This window comes from Elephantulus edwardii, unplaced genomic scaffold (genome assembly GCF_000299155.1).
Source record: "Elephantulus edwardii isolate Elephantulus edwardi_28Jun2011 unplaced genomic scaffold, EleEdw1.0 scaffold00024, whole genome shotgun sequence".
In the NCBI taxonomy this organism is placed as follows: domain Eukaryota; kingdom Metazoa; phylum Chordata; class Mammalia; order Macroscelidea; family Macroscelididae; genus Elephantulus; species Elephantulus edwardii.
The window spans coordinates 7,905,221-7,916,936 of record NW_006399774.1 but is presented as its reverse complement, the minus strand read 5'-3'; the positions used below and the strand labels follow the sequence as shown (position 1 = coordinate 7,916,936).

Sequence of the window (11,716 nt, the reverse complement as noted above, 5' to 3'; positions counted from 1 at the left end):
GAAAAAAAATCGTCGACTCCACCAATCCCCGCACACACAATTCTATCCTATCCTTTAGTCCACAATTTTAGATTTTGTCAGAACAGAGCAGGGAGACACTGGATGGTTCAAAATCAAGAAGAAGGTCTGTCAGGGATGTATTCTGTCTCCATACCTTTTCAATCTGTATACAGAACAGATCATCCAAGAGGCTGGGCTGTATGAGGAGGAATGTGGCATCAGGATTGGTAGAAGAGTCATCAACAACCTGCGTTACGCAGATGACACAATCCTGCTCGCCGAAACTGAGGAGCACCTGAAGTGCTTGCTGCAGACTGCAGCCTCCTATATGGATTGAAGCTCAACACCAAGAAAACAAAGATTCTCACCACTGGGCCAACTTGGCAGCATCAGTATGGATGGTGAAGAGATTGAGATAGTTAACAGTTTTAGTTTACTTGGCTTCACAATCAACACTCTTGGTAACAGAAGCTAGGAAATCAAGAGATGAATTGCATTGGGAAAATCAGCTGTGAGGGACCTCTCAAGAGTACTGCAGAGCAATGATGTCAGGCTGGAGACTAAGGTGCACCTGATCCTGGCTATAGTCTTTGCAATTACATGCTATGCATCAGAGAGTTGGACAGTGAATAGGGATGATAGAAAGAGAATTGATGCCTTTGAGCTGTGGTGCTGGAGAAGAGTGTTGACTATTCCATGGACTGCTAGGAGAACAAACAGGTTTATCCTGGAGAGGGTGAAGCCAGAGTGCTCCTTGGAGTCAAGGATTCTGAAGCTTCATCTGACATACTTTGGGCATGTTGCAAGGAGGGACTGGTCCTTGGAGAGGGACATCATGTTTAGGAGAGTGGAGGGATGGCGCAGGAGAGGAAGACCTTTGATGAGATGGATCGATTCTGAAACTGGAGTGGTGGCAATGAGTGCATTTGAGATGCCTAGGTTGGCACAGGATAGATGGCGTTTAGGGCTCTTGTACATAAGGTCGCTATGAGTCACAAGCAACTTGATGGCACATAACAACAACAACAGTTTTCCCTTTTTTGAATTCTTTAGATGCTTTGTTTTGTTTTCACTTCCTTCTTCATAATTGTGTGATGCATATTTCTTATCATTTAGGGAGCTCTGGTGGTTAAGGAGTTGCACTGCTAACCTGAAGGTGGGCAATTCGAATCCACAAGCTACCCCTAGGTAGAAAGATAGAGAATCTCTTACCGTGCAATTTACAGCCCCTGAAAACCTGCTGGTGGGTCAGCTATGAGTTGGCTCTGATTTAATGTCATTTAACAGCAACACTTACCATTTACTTAAAATTAGTATGTCCTGATTAATATCTAGATTTGTGTTTCAAGGATATTTAACATATGGAGAGAAATGGTATTCCTATAAGTTGGATGCATTTCAATGATAAGAAATCATTTAACATGGTCACAATGTTTATGATTTGCACAGTGGGTTTTTTTTTAATAAAGGGGGGGAAGCACAAAGCACAAAGAACTCAAGTCGATACAACTTGTGTCGCAGCGTTTTGTTGCATTAAGCTGCCACAAATCGGATATTCCTCCAATTTACATAAAGACCCATTATCATCTTGACTGCACTCGTGGGGGAGACGAACAGAGCACAAAGTACAAGAGGATAATTTCATAAAATGAGCTTTCTTTTCCGCGGAAGGCTTTGAAGAAAAGTGTCATTAAGCAGAGCCTGGCCTCTCGCTTACCTCGGTCAGGAGGTATGTCAGCTCAGGGATGTGCCTTTGGCACGAAGTCCGTAATTAGAAATTCCTCAAGAATGACTCCCAGTAGGTGCTTCCTAGGACAAAAAGGCAAAATAATTTCATATAGAAGCCCTTCCCCAGCACAGAACCTCGCGGCTCAGGTGACTGGAAGGAATTATTCACTGAGGCAAAAAGCCACCGTGACACAATGGGATGCTGGCTTTTGAATGACAGTTTCTCCATCATAATAGTGGTGAGTAGCATTTTTGCTGTTCCCCTGAACTCTAAGTCTATGGATTGAACAGTCTTTGGTGTCTGGGTGTGCATTAGGATGACTTACACATGAAAGTTCAATAGCTTGAAGTGCTGCTCTGGTTAAAAATCTAAATTTGTTAGAAAACATTCAGTTGATATATTTAATTTACCCTTACGGAATCATGCAAAGTTGTCTTCTGGTTGAGTTCCTTTTTAATTATTTCCAAAGTCAAGTAGTTTGTTTTTTGCATAATGTATGAATGCTTCTCTAAGTCAAATGGAATCTTTGAATTAGACTATGAAATTGCACTTTCTCTGGAGTACTCTCTGGCTCGTTTTAAATATTTTCCCCCCCTCTTCCCTGACACTGTTAACTAACTGATGGCATCATTAGTTACAAAGGTTTTATATTGGTCATTAAACTACAAAAAGTAGGCCCACATGGGTTTAAAACCTTTTCACGTTAACAATTTCTCACCATTATAATTATTGTAAAAAAAAAAAAATCTGTGAAGAGTACATGGACCGAGTAGTGGTGATTAATATTGAGAGACTCTTTGGTTTACCTCAGAAGATGACCTCAGTGATGTTGAAAAGAGGAAAAGATTGAAGATGGTATTGATTGGTTCTCTCTCCCTCTGACTGTAGCTCCTGTGGCTGGGAGTGAATTTCTATCTGTTTATCGACACTTTCCTGTGGTATGAAAAAGAGGAGTCCTTTCTGTACACACGCGTTATGCTGGGTGTAAGTAGAGCCGGCAACTACTCACTAACATTTTCAGAAAACTAACTGCATTCCATTTGCCTCCACTTCTTGCCTTTCACCGAGTCTTTTCGTCTCTCCACATGTGGGCAGTCAGCATTAGCCTGGGCCCGAGCATCCGCCGTGTGTCTGAATTTTAACTGCATGCTGATTCTGTTACCCATCAGTCGAAACCTTATTTCGTTCCTGAGAGGCACTCATGCTGTAAGTACTAAAATATTTGGAGCAATTTCAGTTGTTCTGACTTACGAAGACAGGTGGCCCTGGAAACAAAGATAGACTTTATTATGAAATCCCAAATACCCCTATGGTAAGAGAGGTTTGTTTCTTTGTAAGAGAGGAGGCAGGGTCTGAAACTGGAACTCAGAAATTAGTCCATCTGATCGACTCTTGATTCACAGCCAGTGGATTCTCATCTACCATTAGCCTCAAAGTTGAACCTTTCCCAGGTGTATTTGGTCCATATGAAAAGCAGAGTTAATTACATAGGCTTGACTTGTGAAAAACCAAGCATTGTAACCATGTAGGATTCAAAGAAAACAAGGGAGTGTCAAGTGCCACTCAAGAAACATCTCTGAGTGCCTGGAAGTACAGTTACAGTGGGCAGCTCGTCTGTGTGAATACTAACCTCTCCCAGAAATATCCTCATCATGTTGGCAATTACTATGTTGGGTATTTATCTTTACTTCTTCCTAAGGAGAGTAATACCCAGTACAGAAAATGAGACCTCCAATAACCATTACCAGGAGAAATCGCTCACCACACATTCATCACCCTAATGTTATGACTACAGAGATATAGATGTCTATACACCATCTGCCATTGAGTTGATTATAACCCACAATGACTTCATGATATGTCAGAAGGGAACTATGCTCTGTAGACTTTTCAGCGGCTGCTTTCTTGGAAGGCAACGGCCCAGTGATCCAATTACTATTGGCAGAGAGCCGGTTAACCTTCCCAGGATGCCGTCCCATGATTCCATGGGTGCCTGTCGTGCCTTCCTTCGTATAATGAGGAATATTTGATAGACTTAACCCACATGGAGGGGGAGGAGGGTGGTTCTTGCTCCCCTTTTCTAACTAAAAAAGCTGAAGCATAGGTATCAGCAGGGCTTTGAAGAGTCTTGAGCAAGAGGACTACCAACTCAATTGCTTTTATTGATCTCGAGTTTCAGCACAGCAGCTGATGGCCTTTGCTTTCATGTTTGATGAATGAGTCACCATGTCACCATGGATTCCTGGTGCTACAGTGGCTAAGGGTTCCATTGCTAACTGCAGCGGTCAGTGGTTTGAGCCCACCAGTTCACTCCACAGGAGTGTTGTGGTCTGCCTCTGTAAAGATGGCACCATGGAAGCCCAACGAGGCAGTTCCACTCTGTCCCGATGGCGTCGCTAAGAGTCTGAATTGATCTGGTGGCAGCGGTAGGTGCGCCTGATCGCTAGCTTTGGCACACAGTCCCACCTGAGCCCTGCTCCTGGGACATGTCTGTGACATGGTCACTGTTCTAACAGCCACTCCAATCAGGCTCTTCTTTTTTTCTCTTTCTAGTGCTGCCGTGGCCCATGGGGAAGACAATTGGACCAAAATCTCAAATTCCATAAACTCATAGCCTATGGGATAGCTGTCAATGCCAGTAAGTGCTCATTATTCATTTCCCAACATCTCATCCTAAATTCTCTAGTTTCGTTTTAAGGCCCTGCTGCAAAGTCTCCTCCCTCAGATAATTACAAAAACCCTTGTCATCCATCTAAACATAAACCCCATCTAAATAGGCTTTAAAAATAAATTCCTCATTTCTCCTCACACTGGATTCTCTCTACCAAGCCACCAAGTTGACAAGGAAATGTTGATGAAACTCTATGTAGGTTTGTGAAGATCAGGGCTGTTGATTTACAATGATAAATGCCTACTGGAGAACACACACTGTCGTCCAACACAACTGGATCAGGAAATCGACTTGGCCTATGCTCCAATCTCACGCATCAGTTCTACGAAAATGATCGCCCACGGTACCACGAATGGTAAGACAGAAATGGAAAGATCATGCAAACAGCTCTGAGAGAGAGGAGAGCAAAGAATCGTGAGAAAGTTCCAAAGCACTACAGCTTTATAAAAGACTATTGTCATGATACTGCCAATTCGAGACAAAGACACCAGAAATTAGTATCAGGAGTCAAGGTTAAACTTTATGAGGAAGAGAAAAAAAGAGGGGCAACAGTCAATGGCTTTGCAGTTTGGTTGGAAAACAAAGACATAGAAATAAAAAAGGCTATCAGAAGGATGAAGAGTTATGACTCAGGACTGTTTCCCACAGCCAATTTCCCTATAAAATGCCCTCCTCATTTGTTTTTACCCTCTCATGCATAAAAAATAGCAGAGTAAAAAGAACACTCAAAACAAATGTGAATTTAATTAAGCAACAAGACATGACAGACGGTGCCCGAGTGCCAATTAACACAACTCAGGGTGTGCAGCGAGACAAGACTGGAGGATGCTCGCAAGTGATTGCTTTCAAGGCCGGAGTAAACTAACTTGGGAGACACTTTGCAAAAGAGCTTTGTGGAGGTTGGAAAAGTAAAGGTGAGAAGGAAGCTCGTTCTGAAGAAATCTAGCGGAGGGACGAAGGGCAGAGAACAAGCTCCCATTCATCCTGGTCTGTCAGGGTCTAAGGTGGTGCTGAGGGCTTAGAGGTGCTGACGGCCTTTGATGAATGAGTGAATACTGGAAGGACTGAAGACACAGGGAAGGAAAGTGCAGCTCAGACACAAAGACTTTCCCAAACATTGAAAATCATCTCAGTTTTTTTTTAGACTCAGAGTCCTCTAAAACTAGTATCCAAGGAGAGTTCCAGTTGTTGTTTGGTAGACTTATCGGAGGAGTTGATGGCATCCCTGGGCTGCCTTTCCAACCTTGTTATTGTTGTTGTGTGCTGTCAAGTTAGCACTGACCCATAGCTGACCCTCCAGCAGGTTTTTATAGGCAGCTAAATTGCATAGGAGTAGATTGCTTACCTTTCTTCTCAGGAGCAGCTGGTGGATTCGAACCAGGGGGTTTGGGGATTGCAGTGCAGCTTCTTACCACGTCCTTAATTCCTAAATAAAAATGAATCCACATATACAGAACAGTAAAGTGGCAGAATGCATAGTATCACCATACCACGAGCTTTAAGGCAGAATTAGATTCTAAGGAAAAGGCACAAAGCTATTATAGACCAGGGGAGTAGAAGAAGCAATCAGAACATGTAAGAAAAAGGAAAATATACACTGTAAATAAAAGTCCTTTGATTTTGGGGCACACATATCATGTTTTACGTAATCCTAAATTATTGTTAGGTGTCATAGAATTGGAACAGACCCACAGCTGATCCTCCAGGCGGGTTTTCAGAAGCAGTAGATTGCACGGGAAGAGATTGCCCATCCTTCTCCCACAGAGCAGCTGGTGGCCTCGAAACGTGTGCCTTTGGGATTGCAGAGTAGCCTGTAATAAAGGTCCTCTTTGTGGTGAGGACCATGATTGGGAGCAATCACTTTCAGCAGCTAGTCTGATCTTAGCTGTTTGGAAACCGGAGGATAATGTAGTGTGGGCGGCAGGTGACTCTGATGACTCAATTGTTTTACAATTTTAATATGACGTCTTGTGAGCTCTTAGTTAAATTACCTATATCCCTTTCTTCTGTGGAATCCAAACAACTTTTCCACTTCAATTTATTAATTCAAGTTTGTTTACTGGATTGCACATATTTGGAAAACTATAGAAACAAAGTCTTTCTCTTGCTTCTACCACAAATAGGATGGCATCAAAACTTGGCATGGCCAATGGGATCCACTGATCGAGCCCTAACTGCTGCTCCAATCCCATCTCTTATCACAGGGGTTTTCTTTTGCCCTCAGGCAATGACCAGCTGCTGGTTGACCAGTAGCCAGTAGTTGACTGTGAATCACAGTATTAAACTGAGATGTGTGCACAAAGTGTCCACTGGTTGGTTGGTTTGTTTTGTTTTTTAGAAGTACCTCTCTATGGCTTTCCTCTAAGTATCTCTGGATGGAGTAGAGCAACTGGTCTTTCTTCATGCAATTGAATGCATAAGCACTTGTTCACACTACAGAGACTTCTAGCTACTAGTACCAATTCTCATGGTGGGTGTGGTACCAATTCTCATGGTGGGTGTGGTACCAATTCATAGCTGAAGCTCCCTTGGGTTTCTGGGGCTGTAAGTTGTTAAGGAAGGAGGCTGCTCATCTTTCTTCTACAGAGTCGCTGGTGGAGTGAAGCCACCTGAGAGGACCATCCCTGGGGTAAGCAGTACAGCTCCCTATGAACGAGGCCACCACAGCTGCCAGTTGGTGGTGGTGCTGTTGTTGTTGAGTTGAAATCAACTCATAGTTGACCCTCCGGTGGGTTTTCAGAGGCAAAAGAGGAGACTACCCATCTTTCTCTCATGGAGCACCTGGTCGGTTCAAATCACGTGCCTTTGGGATTTGCAGCGCAGCTTTTTACCACGAGGACCACAGAGCTTCCAGCACTCCATTGGTAGTCTGTGTTTTTGCTATGACTCTCTGTCTGAAATGCTCTATCTCTCCCTTTTCACTGCACTCCTCGGATAAGAGATCATTATATTCAGGATACTGAATACTCATTCCCTGGCCCGCTCCATGCTGACCTTGGCCTTGCCTGGTCTGAGTCTTAGTCTCTTCTTGTCTGTAAGGTCAAATGTCACATTTCCTGCAATGGAGTGCATTTGGGCAGACAGATCTGCATGAGGGCTGATTTTCATCTTAATTCCCTGGGTCATCTTGACACCTGGCAGTTCCTGGCAGGTTGGATTCAATGCCTGGTAGGTTTCTGTGTGTCTGAGTACTCCGTAGGGTTTCTAACGATTGACTTTGGGGGGAAGTAGTTGCCAAGCCTTTCTTCCACGTTGCCTCAGAATAGATGGGCTGAAACTTTCAACCTTTCAGTTACCGGTCAAGAGCCTTAAGTATTTCCACCACATCCCCCCTTCCCCATCCAGGGACTCTGGCACGGAAACCGCCCTCCACCACCGTGGTCAAACATAAAGATGATTAGGAGTTGGCCACAGGTGTGAAAAGGTTGGCAGAATGACCCAGGGAGGCGCGAGGTACGAGATGCATAGCATAGGTTGTTCAGGAAGCTGAATTTCTAGGGTTGTTCATGGTGGCTAAAATCCAGGGGATGAGGGTAATGAGATTCCTAAGGCTGCCAGTCATCCAAAATGATAACGTTCACATCCTGCCGCAGCCATGGAGCTGTTCTTTCTCCCTCTTCCCTCCACACGTTGCAGGGTGGAACCAGGCCTGCTCTCCAGTCCTTCATCAGGAGCCCCTGCTGCTTTGCTCGGCTCCCACACATCCCCTGGGGCTCCCCCAGCAGCGTCAGAACTGCATGTGTGGAAGCAAAGCACAGCTCCTGCCTCACCGCCATGGCAACCAGCAGCCCTGCGTTGTCTAGATGAGGGCAAAGGAAGCAGGGCGATGGAAGCACTTTGCTTCTCCCAAACCCTGACAAAGCAATTACTGCATCTCACACGAACGAAGCCATGTGGCCCCGGGAACTGTGCAGTTGGGGAGGGGTGAAGAATACGCTACGTTCTGGTTGCACGCATCTACCTTTGCTTTCTATGTTTTGTCCTCCTTCATATTCACCTGGGAGCCGCTGAAAATGTTCCCGGGCTTATTTTATTAGCATCGCCCATTACGCTGCCTTTCAAATCACCGACTGGCTTAATAGAGGTGTGTAACCTTGGAAGAAGTGCATCCACATCGAAGTTTGCATGCCAACCTCTAATTTCTCATCCGTTCCCCTAGAAGTTGAACTTCAGGCTTTAATTGGTCAAATCATTAAAGGATGCAATTAGAGACTGGGCGAAGCAGGCTGGGGGAGGAGGGGCGAGGAGAGACAATGCCATCTATAATCAAGGCAGTGACAGGGACTCTTCTCTTGGCTCCTGCTTTCCTGCTTGCCTGCCTGGGATAAGCGCTGCCAGAGAAGTCTTCAACCACTAATAAATCATTTTTGGGGACCTGTAACCCCACTGGTATAAAAATCATGGTTTTCCAGCCGCTCCTTTCCTATTAATGCGGATCTCTCTGGACTCACTGGTCCACAGTAGACCTTGAAGACCTTTCTGATAGAAAAGAAGTTCTTTGAGCCGGAGCTTCTTTCAAAGGGGGCTGTAAAGAGTGACCCTAAACATCTCTTTCCAGCAGGTTCCAAAGCTTGCATCTACCAGACTCCAGGGCAAACAATTACCCCACAGGCACCTCCCCTGGAGTTGCTAAAATTAGTTTAGAAACCAACTACACTTAACAGGGTAAGATGAGAGAGTCCAGAGTAAGGACAATGAAGAAATATTTTTTAAAAAATATATTTGTAGAGGGAGAGGTCTCATGGGAAGTAAGGAACAACCCAGAGACATAAACTCTTCAAAACCTATCCCAGGAAGAATTGTGCTCTGTGGTGTCAACTATTTGTACTCAACCTAACCTAACCTCGCCTCTAACCTGTAACCTGTAACCTAACCTGGGTGGATCATCACAAATTATGGTTAACATTGAGAATAATGGGGATCCCAGAACATTTCATTATGCTCATGCAAAATAAATAAATAAATAAAGAGAATAATGGGGATCCCAGAACATTTCATTATGCTCATGCAAAATAAATAAATTAATAAAATAAAATTTAAAAAAAATATATATATATGCTGAAAACAAGAGGCTGTTGTATGAACAGAGCAAGGAAGCACTCACTAAATGGTTTAAAATTAAGACAGGCATGCCTCAGGGTTGTAGCCTTTCTCCATAGCTGTTCAGTTTAAATGCTGAGCAAATTATTTGAGAATCTGGACCTTACAGAGAAGAATATGGCATCAGGATCGGAGGCAGACTCATCAGTAGCCTTTGGTATACAGATGGCACAACCTTGCTTGCTGATGGTGAAGAGGACTTGAAACACTTGCTGCAGAGTATCATGCCCACTCCAGCCTTCAATATGGATTACATCTCCAAGTCAAGAAAACCAAAATTCATACCATTGGACCAGCAGGTGACATCATAATAGACACGGGCAAGATTGAAACTGTCAATGACTTCATCTTGGGTCTACATCAGGACACTTGGTACCAGCAGTCAAGAGATCAGAAGATGAATTACACTGGGAAAGGCTGCAGTCAGGAAGCTCTCCAAATTACTGGGGAGCAATGATGTTAGTTTGAGGACTAAAGTGCTCTTGATTCAGATGATGGTCTTTCAATCACTTGGCTATGTTCCTGAGATGGACGATGAACAAAGATGACAAGAGAAAAATTAATGCCTTTGCACTGTGGACTACTAAAAGAACAAACAGATATGTCTTGGAGAAATTGCAGCCTGAGTGCTCCTTGAAGGCAAGGATTGCAAAGTTGCATCTTGCATCCTTAGGGTATGTTGCTAGAAAAGACTATTCCTTGGAGCAGTACACCACGTCTGGAAAGATGGAGGGATGGTGAAGGAGGAAGGTCCTCAACCAGGTGGATTGACACAGTGACTGCAGCAATGGGCTCGAGGGTGTCCGAGGTGATGAGGACAGCACAGGACAGGACAGGGTTCAGATCTGTTGTTCACAGGGTCGCTATGAGTCATATTTGACTTGACACACCTAACAACAACAACTAACCTAAAAGGTTGAGAGTTCAAATTCCCTCAGCACCATCACAGAAGAAATACCTGGTGATCTACTTCCATTAAGCTTGAGCCAAAGAAAGCTCTAGGGAGCCCAGTCCTACTCTTAGCGCACATGGTCGCAGTGAGTCACAACTGAGTCAATGACTGTCGGTTTGTATCTTCTTTTAAAAAAATTCTCTCCAAGAGGGGTCTGTTAGAGGCCTTATGAGTTAAAAAGAGTCTCCTTGCTCTAAGGAATTTAGAAACCCTGCATGATGTGACAGGGAACTCAGACATCCCAGCACACATAAAAGTGGTGCAGAAATGGGTGACGTCCCCTTCCGATAGATGAGGTCCCCATGGGCAGGCCCACATCCTCACTGCAGAACCCTAGCCGGGCTTTCTCCCACTTCTCATGGCCTAGCAGGTAAGAAGTGGCTGACTCAAAGGCAAGTAGTCTGCATCCCATCCAGCTGCTCCATGAGATAAAGATGGGCAGTCTCCTCCCCTGTGATTTAGAGCCTCTGAAAACTCACCGGATGGTCAGCTTTGAGTCATTTCCAACTCGACAGCCCACAACAACAACCCAGAATGGCTGTTATCACTGAAGGCTGGAAGGCAGAAAGATGGCAAGACCTGACCACACAACTGAGACTCTCTCTCAATTGAAAAAGAAGTTTTATTCTCTGAGAAAAGAAGAAGGAGGTGCAGATGGAAGGAGGGGATATTGCTTGGGGCTGCTGGCGCTGTAGCCTGAGTGATTTTTTTTTCCCCCATCCTTCAACAAAGCTCTTTATTTGAACTCAGGATTTCACACACTTGAGAAATGTGCATGTAGTCTCCAAGATTACTGGAGGCCTACTTCGCTGAAAAACAATACTGTGGAGAAATACAACTAGAACAGTTTTGAGTCTGGTATGCTTGGGAGGGTCCTGACATCTGTCCCAAAGGCAAAGCTGTGGTTGCCTCAGGAGGGTGACAGATGGCACCAGAGAGAGCTGGACTGTGGGGGACAGCACTGGATTTATTTTAAGACTTAAAGGTTGTTTATTTTTCTAAGTGGAATAGCACTGGTCTGTGAATTGCTGTACAGAGGTAACTTGTGGTTGCTGTGATACTAAACACTGTGACACTGATGTGTCAAATGTGAGAATGGTTACCCCTGGTGGACAGTGTTTGGTGGAGCTCCCCAATTAAAACAAGCTTGGAAGTAGGAGTGGCATCCACTTCCGAAAAAATAGTTTGCCTCTGGAAACCCTACAAACCTGGAGAAAGGAGGAAAGTTATACAGGTGTTCAGGTTCATTCATTGGGTCGCTGAG

At 44.4% G+C, this 11,716-nt stretch overlaps 1 protein-coding gene across 1 annotated transcript in view; it reads left to right on the top strand.

The window, feature by feature from the left end:
• Positions 1-1,922: 1,922 nt before the first annotated feature.
• The window catches only part of NOX3 (NADPH oxidase 3), an 82,550-nt gene continuing 72,756 nt past the window's right edge, over positions 1,923-11,716 (top strand). Inside the window, exons 1-4 of the mRNA XM_006882754.1 lie at positions 1,923-1,967; positions 2,618-2,713; positions 2,825-2,935; positions 4,283-4,367. Coding sequence (XP_006882816.1) covers positions 1,923-1,967; positions 2,618-2,713; positions 2,825-2,935; positions 4,283-4,367 — 337 coding nt within the window. The remainder of the gene's footprint in view (positions 1,968-2,617; positions 2,714-2,824; positions 2,936-4,282; positions 4,368-11,716) is intronic.